The sequence below is a fragment of the Excalfactoria chinensis genome, chromosome 1 (genome assembly GCF_039878825.1).
Source record: "Excalfactoria chinensis isolate bCotChi1 chromosome 1, bCotChi1.hap2, whole genome shotgun sequence".
Classification (NCBI taxonomy): Eukaryota; Metazoa; Chordata; class Aves; order Galliformes; family Phasianidae; genus Excalfactoria; species Excalfactoria chinensis.
Window position 1 is genome coordinate 135,441,607 of NC_092825.1, and position 19,540 is coordinate 135,461,146.

Below are 19,540 nucleotides of genomic sequence, written 5' to 3' on the forward strand. Positions count from 1 at the left end.
TGTTGTTCACATTGCACAAACATTTCTTCAGACAATTGACCTTCCATATTACAATGAGTAACTTTGCAGTGTGAATCATCACCATATTTCTGGAAGTATTCAAGACATTGATAAATCTTGTCTTCAGTTTAGACTAGAGATCATTTTTGAAGTGAACCAAGACAGAATGACACTTTTGGAACAGTAAAAATCCAGTCTACTTTTAAAATTATCATCAATTTTAATTGATTCTAATTTCTCTGTCTAAGGCAAATATATTATGTTCTACATTCTTACAAATGATGCTGGCATATCAAAATGGCAAGTATATTTGATGCTTCTTAGGCATCCTTCAACAGAAATTAATGAAATTTTCCTGCAAACCTCTGACTATCGTACTTCAGTATGTACAGTTCTTCCATCTAGCATTCATAAAACACTAATTTTCTAGACTCTACAAGTGCATACAGTCCATCAAAGGTGTTGACCTGCTGTGGGTCCAGACAAGGTCCAACAGTTTGAAGATGTCCCTGAACAAAAACTGCCATCTATGTCAGAAGATATGTAAATAATGATTAGAAAAAAGCAGAATTTCAACAGTCTGAAATTGGAAGATATAGGCTAAAATCACTTCACAAGACTTGGCTACAGAAGAGACTATGTACAGAAGACAGCTATCAGAATCAAAGGCCTTTGTGTTCTTTCACAGTCATTTTCACAGTTTAAAGAGGTCATCTTTGTTTGCAGGAACAAACATGAACAAGGAAGACCATTTCACACACAAGGGGAAAATTTTAAAATACTGTCCATTGACAGTAGCATTTCAGAAGAACTGACTGACAGAAGAAGGGAGACCTTTCATGGGGTAATGCTTGCAGCCATCACAGAAACAAAAACAAGCAATCAAACAACAACAACACAAAAACACTGTTCCACAAGAAATTAAAGGAATAATGACCAAACACGTCTCTACACACACGCCAACAGGCATTTGGTTGAAAAACATGCAAGCCAACTTGCTAGTGGCCTCGTGCTGTTTGATCCACCAACCACGAAAAGGTATTGCTGTACCTTGTCTCCCTTTTCACATGTGGAGACACAAATCTCTAAACAGTTGCCAGTTTATCATTTACACACTGATTTCACAATAATTTCAAAATTCTGAAACAGGATGCCTGCCACTAATCTGTGCATAGGTCATTTATTTTGTTCTTATTTCCTGACAGATGAAGCTACATGCTATGATCTGATGGGCATTAATACAATGAAGAAGAATGACATGAAAAAGCCAACTGATTGCTTTTTAAATGTTGCAGCTGTATTTGATCTATGCTCATGTTAGGTGTTCAAGTTACTCTAAGGAATTTCTTCTACTTTTTGAAATATATAGGCTTAAAAATCATCAAGAAGATGTACTTAGAAACAAAACATTCCATAAAAAGGACAATTACACAATCTTATCCTAACCTATGCTAGAGATCTCCTGGATTACTTGAGTTGTGCTCTCTTGATTATCCAGGAGATATGAAGATGACAATTTGCCACTAAGTAACAAAACAAACATTACTGAGATTTCTTTCATGTCTCTTCAAAAGGATTCATTTAGATCTTTTCTTGATCATGTGGTCTCTAGAGACCACATTACATTTGTTAGTCTGCTCTCTGATCCTTACTCATAATAAATAACAACATAGAAACTTCTATAGTCATGTCTCTACATAAAAATATCATATATAAATAATCATACCCGCATATTGCACAACCATCGAAACAGTGGGATTTGTTTTGTCTTGCACTGTCTTACTTACAGAAAAGAATAAAATGAAAGATATTTGAATCAAGAAGAGCTGTATTTGAAAAGACCAAGTCAAGTCATTTTTATTGTATAGAGGCATCCACGGCAGTTACTCTGCCTGCCGTAAATATTATTCTGCTGCTTTTATTTCACAGCCCAAATTCTTGAGTATCATCCTAAAATAGACATGTTACTTTTTCTCTGTTCTTTGTCTCTTCTCAGACTTCCCACTCTAAAAACTAGTGGGAAATTATATCATCCACATCTCAGACACAGGCTACTTCCATCACAGCCTGCTTCAACCAGAACAGATTAAAAAAGCCCTTCAGTGGAGATAAAGTACTTCCTGAACTATGTATTTATTACTGAGCTATAAGCACTCTAATAATGGGTTCACTGCAGAAATGAAATGTTCTGTTGACCTACAATCCTCTCTTGGTTCCTCTGCCCCTACTTCCTGTCTCCTGAAAAGGCAACAGGAAAAGGGAAAAAGAATAGCAACTAGTGTTGAAGGTGAGTCACTCACACATAAGCAGTACTCACTAGAAGAGTACTGCAGTGTTGGGTTCTTGAAAAAATATTCATAGAAAAGGGCAATTTCATTTAAAAAAAAAATAAAAATAAAAATGGAAATGGGAAAAGATAAAATATTCTTAGTATGTCCAGACTGGGTTTCCAAAGTAAAGGCAGCTTCAGGAGGACCTTGCTTCAACTAAAGGAGAAAGAATGGCTCATACAGAACCTGAAGAGCCTGTATCAGAGAAACAGCTTAAAATCAGTGATCTGAGCTACTTGCCCATAATTTTTTCTTAGATATCAACAGACTATATGAAAGGACTTTGGAGTGTCAGCCCAGTACATAAGAGTATATGAAATTACATAATACTGCTGTCAAGACAGCTCACCCGGTACTGAAGTACTAATACTGAAAGAGTGCCTCTCTGCATGAAGCGTGCAAATGAATAACAGAGCTCAGTCTCAAAACTGATGAGGTGAAAGATATAGATGTTTACTGGGACTCATGACTTGCATTTATGATCTGTTCTTGTTACACCGGCTAATAACATAACGTGCTGCTAGACTGGCTACTATAGTGCTTTAATTAAGACCTCCTTCAGAATGCAGAGGTCATGCAAAATGAATGAAAACAGCAGGCCAAATTCAAATATGATGTATATTAGAGTAATTTGCACTTCAATTAAACAGTACAATTTGCATAGTAAGTGGCTGAAATTAAGAGCTGGTAGCAGGGATGGTAACCCAGTTTTTACCTTAGGTTGTTTACATTTCTACTCTAACTCTATCCTGACATATATAATATACATTGAATTACTCAAATGGCAACTTTCCCTACCACTTTTCTTTACTAAGTCAATAAGCAATAATTATTAAAAATCATGATTTTCTATAGATACTTAACAGAAATACAAGAAATATTTGTTAGTTAGTTTTAGTTCATGCAAGAGAGGAATCCCAAGGTCTTTAATTGATAACTACACTCAGAAGAAAAGAAACTGAACTGTCATAAAATTTGGGGAAAGAAGGCTCCAGTGTTAAAAGAACAGAAGTGGTTCCCATGATCTCACACATTCCAACAGCATCTGAAGCATCATCCCTGTCTGTAGAGATTTATGAGCCAATGAGGTAATCAGCTGTCTTACCATATTACAGCTATACAAGTTTAAAAATGTTGAAGACCTACTGAACAATGTTCTTCATAGTCTTCTATAAAGCTACAGTAGTTCAAGATCTAAAACTCCAAATTATCCACAAGCTGAATGGTTTATATGATTATTTATGACCAGTCGTGTAGAACATCACAAAGGTCAGAAAGGAATGGCATAGTTCCTTCTGCTTTTAATCTGCTATTTAGCACATATCGTCATATCTAGTTTCCACTCACTCCTGTTGGTACACAGATGTAGTTAACAGCAGGAAGGCTTCTCTTTCCTTCTACATAGCACAGTATGCTGTAACAATTAGAATTTGCAGTATTTGCTGTATCAGCCAAGGCTTTGATGACCTATGTTTCAGAGCAACACAAAATGTATAATATACAACAGTACAGACAGGTAGAGCCAAAAATGATTAGGACTCTGTAGCAGACAGTGGGCAGTAGCACTGCTCTTTGGGGTTATCTTAGTGTCCCTTGTCCCTAGGATTTGTTTCTAGACTTCAGGAGATGGTATCCTGCAGACAAACATACATTACAGAGTTCAATACTGAACACATGAGACTGGTTCACTGTTTACCATGAGGCAGGCATGTCCAACCAGCAGCACGTAGACCACATATAGTCAGTCAGCCCAGGCACACTCCCATCGCTCAGCAACTACCAAACCATCAGTGTGCTATCAATGTTGTCTGAGCTGAAATCAACTCAAGTAATGGCAAATTTGAGAAATGGCACCCATTGGCATTCTTCAGTGCTTACTGAATGTTTATGAAGACCAAACAGAGGATGTGAGCACAGTGAGGTGGTGGGTGATTCATTTCAGTGGAGGCAATGGTGGTATTGAATCCCTTCTGCTGGTGCAGATTTTTACTAGTGCAGTATGAGTGCTTTAGTACATTGCTGGTGAAAATGTATAGCTCATGGTGATTACTGTGTTGAAAAATGTTTTTTTTTGTTTTTTTTTGGTTTTTTTTTTTGCAGCTAAGAATTTGTTCTACCAAATAGCATTATTGTGATCTTTGTATCTGTTGTAGTTCCCACAGAAATAAGTAGCAGGCATCACTTTTATAGCAACCTACGTATATGTGGCTCAGCACAATTCCTTTTCACTCAGTGTGGCCCAACTAAGCCAAAAGGTCTGACACCCATGTCATATTGAGTCTGTAACAATGCCTTGAGCATTCTTACTCTTTCAGTAAGTCAGTCATCCACTGATAACTCTACATAGAGAAGAAACAGCAGTTACTGAAAAGTGACAATGGTCAGAAACTTTCAAAGTGCTGCATAACTTAAGAGATAATAAAATTAATCTTTTGAAAATGAGACTTTTGAGAGTTTGCAAAAATAATATTTTTCAGAAGAAAAGAATTGTATTTCAGATATTCAATGCTAGAGCACAAGTATGTAGGGAAATTTCATAGGTATAGTCTTATCCTCTCCATATGAAAAATAAATAAAAAACAGCATAGAAAGGAGATTAAAATGGCAAAAGACAGTGCCAGTATAAAGATTTGTCATTAATCTGTCTTTGGATCACTGCCATGGTATGGCTGCCTTCACTCAAGATAAGTGATGATTACAAGATCATTAAAAAAAAAAAAAAAAAAAAAAAAAAAAAAAAAAAAAAAAAAAAAAAAAGAAGAAGAAAGACAAAAGCTCTCATCTAGTATTCTCAAAACCTACTTTTTTTTTTTTTTTTTTTTTTTTTTTTAATTTTCATTTCTCTTCCTCAAAGCTTTTCTCCAATAATTATTTTGACATCTGACTTTTGCCCTAGGGAGATATTCAAGTGATGTGCATTATAAAGGCAGAAAAGTGTTTTGCCTCATCCCTTAATCCTGATAACAATCAACTGTCTCTTTATTCCTCACCATAAGATTTTTTTTACCATGCCTTCCTCTTTATCTCTGACACTGGTCTTATTGTACATTATATCCTTAAAAGGCATAGTATTTTATTTTTGAAATGCTATATCTATAGTGAAAAGTCATGGAGCAAGTGATTAAAAAACACTCCAAGGAATAACACTCTAGAAGGTAATACTCATTTTATATGAGTGAATCCAGCTTGAATCTCTCCTCCTCTTCAACACAATGTTCTAGGCAAAGTAATTTTTTGAAATACCTATTGATAGCATATTTGCATTCCCAAAATTGTTAACTGATCCTTCATCAATCCTTCTCCATTACATGTATAAGTGGAACTGCTGAAAGTAAAAGCAGCCTGATTGATGTAGCTGAGAGAATATCTATTTCCTGTGTTCTTATTACATCATTTAATAGTATAGGAATTCCCACTTATGGCTCAATATGTCAATAAAAGATCTATCTCTGTCTACATGAAACAGCTAAGAAATAGAAGATGATGTATATTTTTGTAAGCTTTTCTGCTCTCTCCACGTGCTGACCAGCACCCATGAAACAGCTTATTTTTCCTGTGAGTGACAGAGGGAAATCATGCAGAGAATGAAGACTCGGAACAAAAGCACCCTGCTTTATCTGCTCTCAGGATAGTAATAGGCAGTTTGAGAAATCTTATTGAGCATTTTCCACCTAATTAAGTCATATTCTTAATAACTTCCTTCAAATTCAATATTTTTAATGCAACTACAATATAACTATAATATACTTTTGATACATTAAGCATTCTTTTGCAGTGCTTTTTTTAATTTTTTTCTCTCTCTCTTTTATTGTCTTTCATTATTCTTTCTTTCTTTCTTTCTTTCTTTCTTTCTTTCTTTCTTTCTTTCTTTCTTTCTTTCTTTCTTTCTTTCTTTCTTTCTTTCTCTTTTTCTTTCTCTTTTTCTCTTTTTCTCTTTTTCTCTTTTTCTTTTTATTTAATTTCCCTATATTTTTTATTCTCCTTACTGAAATTCCATGACTTATAGTTAGGGAAACATAAAATTCTCAATTCTCTGGGTATCACATGCAGAAAATAACTTTCTTAGTTTGCATTGCTGATACCTTCTCCATTCCTGCTTATCGAAGAATGTAATTTGTGTTCTAGGTGAACAGAAAAAGTTTGGGAACACAGTTAAATATCTGGAACCTTATAGGAAGAATTAATATTAGAAGAATATTGAGTCACTGACTCATAAAGAAGATTACGTTGAATCATAAAAAAGAGTGAGACTAGATTCTCTGCCCTTTTCCAAACATTATTACAGTTGAAAACAAAGTATAGGGAATAAAATAAGCATTCCATAATGATGTTCAAAGATGGAAGCTTTTGGTTTCTCAGACTGATTAATAATAATTTTGCCATGAATTTTGTGTTAATGTTATAAAGCATTATCAAGTAAAACAAAACATAAGGTTTTTATGTAACTCCTTTTATGTAATTCTTTTATTTATTTTTTATTTGTTTGCGTTCTCTAAATATTACAGGAGATTTCAAGGACTGGATCATTGGAAGTTTTATAGTACTTGAAATCAGAAAAATATTTCAAAATGAAAAAACTAAAAACAGCCCACCAAGGCTTTCTTGAAGACTTCATAAGACAGAATTTCATTTGTGTACAGTTTAAATAAAGAATTATCACATTTTGAAATCATATTTAACATTTCATTAAGAAAATGACATAAACAAAAATATAAATTATGCAAATCTTGGGAAAAGAGTATCGCAACTGAAGTTTCAACCCCCTATACCTGAAAATCTGAGCATATCTCAGCAGTTAGTTAGTGGCTATAGAAAATGACTATGAATTGCAGCATTCTGCTATGTTTCCCTCAAAATTATGGCTACCCATAGTGATATTAAATATCATAAGGATCCTTTGTCTCTCGTGTCTGTATTCAAGAACATAAAAGTGATTGTGAAGTAGCATCTGCTGTCAGAATCACTGGTGGCTAACCCAGAAACAAAAGATACAAATGAGCAGAAATCATTCTTCAAGGACACAAAATCCAAGGCAAAATAATTAACTACTGCTATATCTCTGGGCTTTCCATTGTACATTCTGCTCCATACATGACTTATTACAAGATCCTATTAAATAAGGACATGATGTACTTCTCTAGCAGCACAGTAGATGTACTGTTACTGTCCTTGTGACACAGTCAACAGAAAAAAAAAAATACAAGGAAGTGATCAAAATACTAATGTTCCAATGGGAAGAAAATGTTTCCATTTCCTTTGGAACTCCCTTTTCCTGGTCATAGAATGCTCCCTACTGACTTCAGAAAAACTGGGGCTTGTTTTGTAAGACCACAGCCTTTCCCCATCCCAAGAGACTTGACAGAAGCTGTGCTATAATGGAAATCCTTAAGTTGTTTCCTTTGCTTCTATGACTTTTGTCTATGGCAAGATACAATGACAAGTAGTAGAATTTGCATATTGGCACAAGGAATATAACTTTACAGGCTCAATGATAATTCTTCTTAGGAATTAAATAAATGTATCCTTTAAAATCTTCAGGAACTTTCTTAATTTTTATTTATTTATTTATTTATTTATTTGTTAATATTCAGAACACTGTGGAAGAAAGGGGAATTCAGGAAGGCCAGCCTCAAAAGAAGAAGAAAACAAAACCTAAAAGGCATACCAGCAAGAGCAACAACAACAACAACAACACAAAACACTGCAAGACACAGATGATTAGGCTAAATGGTCTCCTTCCTCATTTTTGTCTCTAATGTAGTAAAGAACATTTGTCTCTAACGTCGCTTCTCGACCTTTTGGCTAAGATCAAGAGTAGTGTGTGTGTAGTGTAGTATAGAAAATGATTCATAGAACTAAAGCAAGAAAACACATTCCATTTTAAATTTGCTTTTTTTTTTTTTTTTTTTTTTTTTTTTTTGGATCTCTATTTAGTTATGTTTTCAAAATTTAAAACATAAAACAGAAAATCAGGAATTGTTATTCAAAACTGATTTTTTATTCGCATTAAACTTGCCCTTATGGTGTTTTTTTTCCTTTGTTTCTTGACTCAAAGTGCATGATGCTTTTGTTTTTAAACTGAGAACAGATTTTAGACTTTGTTACGCAAGTCATGAAACTGTCTCCAAATGCTCAACAAACACAACACAGTAAATGAGGAAATAAATGTTCAGCATCCAGTAAGAACAGGACAATAGTGAGTCTGTATTAAAACATAAATAAATAAATAAATAGAATTCCAGTCTTGCTTCTTTTGATTATAACTAATGCGGTCATGAACAATAAAATGTTCAGATGTACATGTTCCATCTAATTTGTACTCAAAAATTCCTTTGCAATTTTTTAACAATAGTAGAGTGACTTAACCCTGTGGAAAACTGTAACACAATTAAGAAAAAGAAAGCAACAACTGCTGATATATGTTTCTTTTAAGAAATAGTTAATGCTGCATTTACTAACTTATGAGTTGTTACACATTTACATGAAGGTTAAAAATACAATTAGTACTGTGCTAACTTACATAGACAGCCTACAATTTCTGGCTATGTAAGTATTTGTGGAAGAAGAAATTGGAAATGAAATGGCATTAAGGGTCAAATGCAGTAATTCAAGACTAGCTTTAGACCTTTCCTAGAGAATTAAGTGGGCAGATTTCAGAACAACTTCAGTTATCAGTTCTAGTAAAAGTCAGTGTTATATTTACTTTTTTTTCCTTCTATTTATGAGAAACACATTTCACACTTTGACAGATGAAAATTAGCCACATCATTTAAAAATAAATAAATAAATAAATAAAAATAAAAAACAAAAAACTGGTTTCATCAAAGAACGCAAAGAACAGCTTCATATTTTTAATATTTATTTATCAGGACCTAACAGCAGCAATCTTAAAAGCTTCCTTGAAAAATCACAAAATAAATGCTCATTCACTGAAGAATCATAGAATAGTTTGGGTTGGAAGGGATCTTAAAGATCATCTAGTTCCAATCCCACTTCCGCCTTCATATTCTTTCCTTCTAAAAACTGAAAAGTTATGCAGGTTTACTTATGCACATTGATCCAAGAAAGTTCACATTTTTCAGTATTAGTAATGTTGGACATCTGTATAAAAAAATTTTTTTGGGAGTATAAGTTCAACCTCCTTGATATACGTTGGAAATATAATACCGTGCAGAGGAAGCAGTGAAGGAGGTTTCTAGAGCTTGTGGAAGATTGCTTCCTTACACAGCCAGTACAAGAGCCTAGCAGGGGTGGTGCCCTGCTGCACCTGCTCTTCACTAATAGAGAAGGACTGGTGGGAGATGTGAAGGTTGGGGACTGTCTTGGGCAGAGTGACCACGAAATTGTAGAATTCTCTATCCTTGGAGGTGTCAGAAGGGTGACTAGCAAAACTGCTATCTTGAACTTTCAGAAGGCAGACTTTGACCTGTTCAGGATGCTGTCATTTGTAGATGACACCAATTTGAAAGATTGTGTCTATCTGCTTGAAAGTAAGGAGGCCCTTCAGATGGATCTAGATAAAGTGGATCACCAGGCTGAGGTGGATGGGATGAGGTTCAACAAGGCCAAATGCCAGGTCCTCCTCTTTGGCCACAATGATCCCATGCAGCACTACAGGCTTGGGGCTAAATGGCTGGATGATTGTGAAGAGGAAAGAAACCTAGGGGTGTTGATTAATGCTTGCCTGAACATGAGCTGAAAGTATGCTCAGGTGGCTAAGAGGACCAATGTCATCCTGGCCTGCATTAGAAATAGTGTGGCCAGCAGGAGCAGGAAGGTAATCAGTCATCCCCTGTACTCAGCACTGGTAAGGCCACAGCTCAAGAACAGTGTTCAGTTTGGGGCCCCTCAGTACAATAAAGACATTAAGGTCCTGGAGCATGTCCAGAGAAGGGCAAAAAACTGGTGAGGGGTCTGGAGCATGATTCGTATGAGGAGCATCTGAGGGAGCTGGGATTGTTCAGTCTGCAGTGAGGAAGCTCGGGGGAGACCTCATTGAACTCTACAACTTCCTGAAGAGAGGTTGTGACAAGGAGGGGTTTGGCTTCTTCTCCCAGGCAACAAACAGGACCCAAGGAAATGTCCACAAGTTGCAACAGAGGAGATTTACATTATACATAAGGAAAAACTTTTCCTCTCAGGGAGTGGTCAGGTCAGAGGTGGTGGAGTCACCATCCCTGGCAGTGTTCAAGAAGCGTCTGGATGACGAGATACGAGATATGGTTTAGTGGTTTTTCTGTAGCTATGATAATGGGAGGTCAGTTGGACTAGATGACCTTGTAGGTCCTTTCCAACCTTGTGATTCTATGATTCTATTTGAGAGCATGAAAATTCTACCAGAAATGTGCTTACCTCTTCCAGAGCAAGGCAAATTAGAATTTCCTTTGCATTTCTTCGCACTTTCCTCAGCTGACAATGGACAAGACCATGGATGTTCACACTTCTTCCCTGTCCATCCTTCTTTACAGTCACACTTTCCGCAATTACACTGTCCATGACCTTTGCAATGAATTTAGCAAAAGATTAGCTTCCATGCTTATGTTAGACATTAAAACCTGATGATAAAGTGAACTCTATCAAGTTTCTGGTTTAATAAAGAGTCAGTCTGGCAAAAAAACAACCAACTCAGTAGATCTACTGTTTTTCCTCAAATTAACCTGCATATCAGTCATTTGAGCATGATTTCCTTTATTTGTTTTTGTTAAGGGATGTTTTGCCCTTGTCATGCAAAAAGGTGGAAAGCAGGTTACAGATACACATCTCATTTTTGGGAGAAGTAGGGCCATCAATAGCAATATTTCACTTACCTTTATGTTTTGTTTTGTTTGTTTTTGTTTGTTTGTTTTTTTGCTTTTCTACCCAAGTTGCAGTATATTCTCCAAGTAATGTACCAATACAACTTTCATATACTTGCAATCAATGTGATCTGCTCGATACAAGCAATTCCACACCAATTCCAAGTCTCAACCTGTTGCATTCTACTGCATAACAATGTTCAAATAACAAAATTCTGGGCATAATCAATCCTCATCTCCATAGGGAAGTCACCTATGGTTTGGGAATCTCCTTAGCTCACTTGACTACCTCCTGGATGTATCTGAACATAACAACATAAATGCAACTTTCATTGTGCATACTGAGTTCAGGGAAAACAAACAACTGAAACAAAAACTTTTACGGATAGTTTCTTTAAGTAAAGTAGTTAGAGATGGAGCCTTCCTAAGAACTGAACCTAGAATGCTAACTAGCCAATTCATTTCCTCTATCTGACATAATAATCCCTCTATCTAACATAACCTGATGAAATAAATTCAAGTTGCCCAGCTCCCTTCATCATGAACCTAATGCTCTTTTCATAAAGCTGTGGTATTCTGACCATACAAAAGATTCCTTGTACAGGATGAAGAAGAAGGATGATGCACTAGCAAAAAAATACCTTGCCACAAAATGAAATACTTATTTCCATGAGCTGTGATTGCAGGTTAAATCTGTGAGACCTATCTGGAGCAAGTGTGGGAAGTGGGATAGTTTGGTCTGGAGAACAGGAAGCTAAGGGGAAACTGCATCACTCTACAACTGCCTAAAAGGAGGCTGCAGTGAAAAGACTATCATCCTCGTAGGAAGCAGGGGTTAGAATGCAAGACAGTTGCTTCAAGTTGTACCAGGGAAGGATTAGATTGAATATCAGACAAAATTTCTTCATGGAGAGAGTGGTTAGATATTGGAACATGCTGCTCAGGGAAATATTGGAGCGTCCATCCCTGCACATATTTAAGAGGCATGTGAATGTGGCAATAAATGACATAGCATAGTGATGGCAACTGGTAGGTCAGGTCGATAACTGAACTTGATGATATTGACTAGATCATTTTTAAAGTCTTTCCCTCAATGACTCTATGATCTTTCCTCACACTGTTCATATAGCTCTCATCCACTGGATAAAGGACTTCAAAGCATTGCATTGATCTGATGTGCACTTGCCTATTCAGCTCTTTCTTGAAAACTATAGAAATATTCCTGTCATATCTCCATCCACCAATATTTGAAACTTAGTATTGGCTTACATTACATTACATTAAACATGTTCTTTTATCAGTTCAAAGGGAGAAAATGAAAACAAACATTATGCAAGCTGTCAGAGTAGTTGCTGGACTACATGTCTTATTAAGCTCTCAAGAGCAATTTTTCATTACTTCAGTTATTTGTATTCCTTGAAAAGTGTTCAAAGCCTCCATTTCTGTTCCTTGCTTGCATGTGTACCCACTGACAGGTTGCAAATTGGACATATTTTCTCTTATTTAGGTATTCAATAACAAATAAAATATGGTCAAATTTAAATTGTCCCTATATAGGTTATGTATGAAAAAGTTTCAGACATTTTCCAATTTATCTTAGGCTATGGTGAAGACAACAGCATTAGAAAGGATTTGGGAACCTAAAAATAGTTCACATTTGTGGAAGAAAAGAAGAAGTCTTTCAATTTTCAAAATTTTTTTGAAAATTTTCAAATTAAAAAAAAAAAAAAAGTGTCTCTTTTTATATATATATATATTAATAGAATTATGTCTTTTAGTTTAACAGCTCACCCCTTAAAAAAACAAAACAAAACAAAACAAAAAAAGCCAGCTAACACTTGGTGTAATTTAAGCTATGTAAAATGAGAAATGAAAAGGAACAAAATCAAGCCAATTGACGACCTTTATTGTAGAGCTACAATAAATTATGTACATGTAAAATTCCTTTTTACATTTTTCTTACCTGAACAAAAGTCATCCGAATATCTATCATACACTGCTTTGCAGTTTCTTTCATCACACTCACAAGTATCGCCATGAATATCTCCCCAATCACCAGTTGGGTCCACATCATGGCAGGTACATTCCCCACATACACATGTGCCTATGAAACAGAAAATAAAAGAGACAGGTATGGAAAACTAACTGGGTAATTTTGAGTATTAATGCTTTGATTGCAAACATTTTCACATTAATTTTCTGCTTTCGTGGCAGTGTAATGTCAAAACTGCAAATGTTAACCATGGGTGTATGTTCAACTTCTATGATTTACAACTTTCTATGATTATTTAGTAGTAATACTTCATACAGGCAGGTTGGCTTCAGGTTCCTTTTTGCTGTACAGACTCATTAAGAGTCAACAAAAAATGTAGTACACAGAAGAAAATCTTTGACATCAACAGTAATTTGCCATTTGCCCTGACACTAATAAGAATATAAATCAATGCTGTTTCAATGATTCACACTTAGGTAAACTGGATAAATAGTGAAAGTTAAAGCAAAAGCAAAAAAAAAAAAAAAAAAAAAAAAAAAAGGCTTTGTGTCTTTATTTTCTCAAGTTGTGGGTCCTTACTGTTCTTAAAGAGAAGACTGGCACACTGTTCTGTTGTTCATAGTACTGATCCATTCAAAGACAAGCATGTTAATATTTGATTTATCAGGATGAGTCCCTCACCAGTGATGGTGCACTGAGAAGTTTTTCTGCTCAGTCTCACTACAGAAATGAAGGATGAAAAGAACTTTATTTTCCTGGGTTAGCTTCATCTAAAAATGAGTGTGTGTATGTATAAGTTTATCTTGAAGCACAGATATCCATCCACTCACTTGGAAATACATACTCAGATTTAAATAAATGAGAACAAACTAGAAATCATTGACAAACATGACCTATGTCCTATTGCAGTAAGTACACATTTTATAACAAAAGCAACTTATATGAATATGTGTAGAAGAAATGAATGAATGACACACCTCTATTACTGCAGATTTTGCCATCTGGAGATGTGCATCTTTTCTTGATCTCCCAAGGGGTGATGTCACACTGGAATTCACATTTATCTCCATGCCAACCAGCCTCACAGTAACAGTTTCCACAGTAACACTGTCCATGGCCTTAACCCAAAACAAATTTTATACAGTGAGAAAGAGGCAAGTTCATGAGAAGCACTAGCAGTGTAACTGTTTCGATATTTTCACTTCTAAAAACTTTTACTGCTGGACTCAGAATAGAAACAATTTGTGGACTGCATATGTCTCCTTCAAGTAAAACAAAAGATACCTACTCTATACATTTCAGCATGTCTACATCAGAGCATGGTTTCAGTTAATCATAGATCTTTCATCAATAAACACTGGCATAGCTCAGAATATTAAGTTGGGATTCACTTACCCGCAGTACTGTACCTATCTAACAAAGCCCTCTGCATTTTCAACTGTTCAGATAATTGTGAAAGAGACAACTGATTTACTTCTAACTCTACACTGTATGTGGCTTCTCTTTTTACTTGGCAAGAGTATTTTTGCAGATGGACAAATCAGATCATGTAAGATAGGAATTAGTAAAATGAATGTTGTGTTTAAAAGTGTTTTTAACAAACCCATTCACTCTGGAGAAGCTATGGGGGTCATCTGAGACTTCATGAAACAGAATACCAAATATTTTATTCCACTAATGCACTTCTACCACGTCTCAATGACAAAAACAAAACAAAACAAAGACATTTAAATTCAGTTGGTGTAACTCTTACTAATCTTAAAATAATGAATTAATTTCTTTACTAGAAGGACATGGGATCAAGTCAGTGTCTTGTTCTTTTTTCTCTCAGTTATGTCACAGGTAGTAGACCTGGCTGTCTCATTCTGAATATAACCAGCTGATATGTAGATAACCATTAACTATCAGAGATTAAGTTTAGACCTGTGGGATACATTTATTTTTTTTCCTGTTTTTAGAATTACACACAGAATTTTTGCAACAATTGGCAGGTGATGTGAAACAGTAACAGAAGAAAATACATAACTAAGCAATCAATACAGTTTATAATCGCATATTATCAATAGATTGCTCCCAAACAGCAGACAAGGAAAAAAATGATGCAGTAAATTAATTTAAGCTATTGACAGTTCTTGCAGATTAAAACTTCTCTACTTCATCTTTCACTCACAGTTATACAGTCCCCAAATATGAACCAAATATCACAATCTGACTCTACCTCTTGCCCTTGACTGAAGATAAAGTTGCTTTATTAGAGCGCATAGTATTAGAGAAAAAAAAAAAAAAATCAGGATCAGAATTTAATTTGCTAAAACTTTATGCAAATATGCCACAACTTGATTCCAAAGCTTGTGTAGCCTCACATACCTAGTGAAGCAGGAACAACCAAGTGGATGAAAAAATTCAAACGAAAGTCTTGATATGTTGTTGTAACTGTGCCTTGCCTAACAAATGTTTTGGTTAAGAATAGAGTAGTCGACTTGTGCAAACCTTAAAATGCATGTTATCCATATCTAAGATATGCACTGAAGCTTTTCCAGGATAAAATTCCAGCTCACAGCTGCAGGCCTTAAAAGTATGCATATAAATATAAACTTCAGATTATTTATTAGCTTGATACCTCCTAAGTTTGTCTTTTTGAAGACAATCACAGTCTTCAAGACCTTCCTATAGCCAGAATGCTTCAAGGGAGTACGAAGCAACTAAGTAGATGCTGAGCACAGTATGAAAGTAGAACAGGCAGCAATTAGATTTACTCTCTGTATGGGAGTAACCAGGGACCACTGCTAGAAAGTACCATTTGCCTGGGTTGGAACACAATTTATTTTTTACTTCATAGATAAACCTGAATGATTACTATGATGAAAATCCTGTAGAAGGAAAGGATGGATAAAAAATATTAAAGTAAACAACCGAGTGGGAGAGAGAAACAATAACTAGACATGGCGGAAAGGTCTGTGTGGTTTTGTTTTGTTTTGTTTTGTTTTGTTTTGTTTTTGTTTTGTTTTGTTTTGTTTTGTTTTGTTTTGTTTTTTGTTTTTGTTTTTTTCCTGCTATAAAACAATGTGGGATTGTTTGCTATAAAACAATGCTGGGATTGTTTAGCCTGGAGAAGAGGAAGCTTAGGGGAGACCTTATTGCACTTTACAACTTCCTGAAGGGACACTGTGATGAAGAGGGGCTTGGCCTCTTCTGCCAGGCAACAAACAGGACCTGAGGAAATGGCCACAAGTTGTATCAGATGAGGTTTAGACTGGACATAAGAAAGAACTTTTTCTCTCAGAGAGTGGTCAGACACTGGAATAGCCTGCCCAGGGAGGTGGTGGAGTCACCATCACTGGCAGTGTTCAAGAAGCGTCTGGATAGGGAGCTAGGAGATATGGTTTAGTGGTCTTCCGTAGGTATGGTAAAGGGGGGATGGTTGGACTAGATGATCTTGTATGTCCTTTCCAACCTTGTGTTTCTGTGATTCTATGATTCTATGTGCCTCTGACCTTACAGGTTGTATGCAGACCAGTTTTTGTTTTTTTTTTCTGATTAAATACATAGTTTATGTACTGGAGAGGTTCATCTTAGAAAGCAAAGCAAAACCGAACACTCATACACTAAGTGCATAAATGTTACATCTTACAACAACATAATCAAGTAAAGGGTACTTATATTTTTTTTAAATTTTTATTTGATTTTTATTTTGTAAGATTCCAAATCTTACATAAGATATAAAAGTTGTATGTGCTGATGAATTACACAGACCTTTTTGTCCATGTACATCAATATACTTTGATATCTTTATAGACATAAAACTAATTTTCTTAAGATATGCATCTGTTCTGTTTTGGAACGTGGCGCCAGTGGATGAAACAAGGTGAAATAAAACACTAAGAAAAGCCTAACAATGTCAGTCAGCAACAACATAGAGAGAAAAACTGACAAAAACTGCAGGAGAATTTACTGGAACTAAGTGACGAATTTGTATCACAGTTGGTAGCATATCCAATTTTTACAAGCAAATAAAAGTAAATTGGATCATTAACACTTAAATACTGTTGCCTTTCACTCATTTTATTTCAGGCAATTACTGTTCTGTACTTGTAGGTGTGGACTTTAGAGGACCATCCTACATACTTATTTTCATTTACAATCCCTACCTAGTTACAAAGGGTAAAAATGTAGTTCTTGCTGCCATAAAGGACGCATAAATAAATACCATTTATTTTGTTCTCTATGTAAGCATTAAGACACATAAAGATTTTAGATTCAATTACTCTGTCTTTCTAGACACAAATACATGCAAATCATATACTATTATAAAAGAATGAATATTCCAAGTGATGTTCTGGGTACTCCCATACATGCACAGACACTATGCATATGTATAGCTTGTAAAATATTTGTAGCAACTTTCATTTCAAGAACAAACCTCCCTATTAACATACACAACAGTACTTGTAATGTTAGAAACAGTGTGCACAGTATTTAATTGCTAGGTTCCTAATTTATAATGAAATAAAAGCACCATTTGGATTTTGTTTGAACTTCTACAGCAGAGTTCATCTAATTCTCTTGTGTTTTCCACCAAAGATGGAGATTTTCATCTTCACATTTTATCTCCTAAATTGCTGCTGAGTTCTCATCTCACATTTATTCACATTTCTTTCTATGTGTTTCTTTCTTGCCCAAAATTCGTAATTATCTGTTTTTCTGTTTTTCTTCTGTTTTTTTTTTGTTTGTTTGTTTTTTTCACTGACCTTCCCTCTCACTGCCACCCGTGCCACAAAACATTCATGTTACTTATTTTCTACCAAAGACAACTGAAGTAACGTATGAAGTACTCTAGTAAATTATCTCTTTCAAAAAGGGAAAGATGTCAAAGGATTTCTTCCTTCTTTCATTTCCTCTCTAGCTCAGTTTTGCAACTGAATTTCTAACTTAAAATTTGCTAGCAGTACTATTTTTGTTTTCATTCATACATTCAATAAAATCATGTTTTAAGTTTGTGTAACAATTTTATAACAGACTACCTTCATATTCAGCATTATTAATGTACTAACTGAAACAAATACCTGTACAAATCTCTTCAGTCTCATCATCCATGCATTCTCTGTCATCACATTCACAAAATTTACCATAGACCAGTCCACTTCCTCCTGAGTTTACACACTTGCACCTGCCACATTGACATGTACCTGCAAACATTTAAGACATAACTCAATGACTAGAATTTATGAAAAGAGTTTCATCACTCCATCAGAGAAAGTATATATTTCTGAGCAGACTGAAAACTAAAGAAAATGTAACTAGGTAATAAACAAAATGGAAGTAATCCACATCAACAAGAAGTCTAACACTGGCCCTAAATAGATACAATATTAAAGTGATTCACTCTTAATAAGTAGCATCACATACATCACTATGTAAAATTCATTCCTAGGATTGTCTTAACTCATATACTTGAGGCATTAAATCAGCTTTAATAATTATATTTTCTGCCAACAAAATAAGAAGAAAAAAAAAAAAAAAAAAAAAAGTCATCGTTTCAAGAATAAAACCTGATTTTGCCCAGCTTCACAGTTGTCTTAGATGAGAGCCAGAGTTTTGCTACTGAAGACCTGAAAATATGTTTATATAATTTATGGAAGTTTAATTGCACTATAGTCACCTGTCTCCTTTTATGCTTATTATACGAGGAATAGGATTTAAAAATCCTAAGACTCTATCTAGAAAGTGATTAGTGCACCAACATATTAGACAACAGACAAGCTAATTGCAAAAATGGGATGGATTCATTTGACCTGTGTCTCCCTTGATTTCAACTATCTCCAGGACCCCTGGATTCTTTAAAACTGTTGAATCCTCTTAGAACATAAATAGCAGAAGAAAACTTTCAGACATATTACAAATGCAGAGTGCTCAGAGGATGCAAAACACAGAAAAGGGTTTTTAAATGGATCTCTCTTCTGTCACCTCTGGCCTGGTCATGTTTGCTTCTTGGTCTTTCATACAAGGTTGCTCAGTCAGCTCAGTGGCTGTCTCTCCATGGCACACTGTCTCAAATACAAAAGTTTTGTTTTGTTGCTCCAAGGCAAGTAGCAATCCCCGCTTTTCCCTCAGAGAGACAGGTCAAAGCAAACAACTGCCTTATCAGTATTTTTTGCTTTGGAAAATGATGCATAGCCGTTCTGGTCTCAGCCGGGACAGAGTTGATTTTCTTCAGTGTCTGGTATGATGCTGTGTTTTGGCTTTAGGAAAAACAATATTGATAACATAGTGACGTTTTTATTCAGTTGTTGCTGAGAAGTGCTGCACAGAGCCAAGGATGTCTTAACTTCAATGCTGCCCTACCAGAGAGGAGCAGGAGGTTCACAAAGGAGGGGAGGAAGAATGACACAACCAGGACATGTGATCTAAACAAGACAAACAGG

At 35.3% G+C, this 19,540-nt stretch overlaps 1 protein-coding gene across 1 annotated transcript in view; it reads right to left on the minus strand.

Moving 5' to 3' along the window:
- The window catches only part of ITGBL1 (integrin subunit beta like 1), a 125,616-nt gene that overhangs the window by 46,999 nt on the left and 59,077 nt on the right, over nucleotides 1–19,540 (minus strand). Inside the window, exons 4-7 of the mRNA XM_072352982.1 lie at nucleotides 18,182–18,304; nucleotides 14,096–14,236; nucleotides 13,089–13,229; nucleotides 10,683–10,829 (exon numbers count right to left, since the gene is read on the minus strand). Coding sequence (XP_072209083.1) covers nucleotides 10,683–10,829; nucleotides 13,089–13,229; nucleotides 14,096–14,236; nucleotides 18,182–18,304 — 552 coding nt within the window. The remainder of the gene's footprint in view (nucleotides 1–10,682; nucleotides 10,830–13,088; nucleotides 13,230–14,095; nucleotides 14,237–18,181; nucleotides 18,305–19,540) is intronic.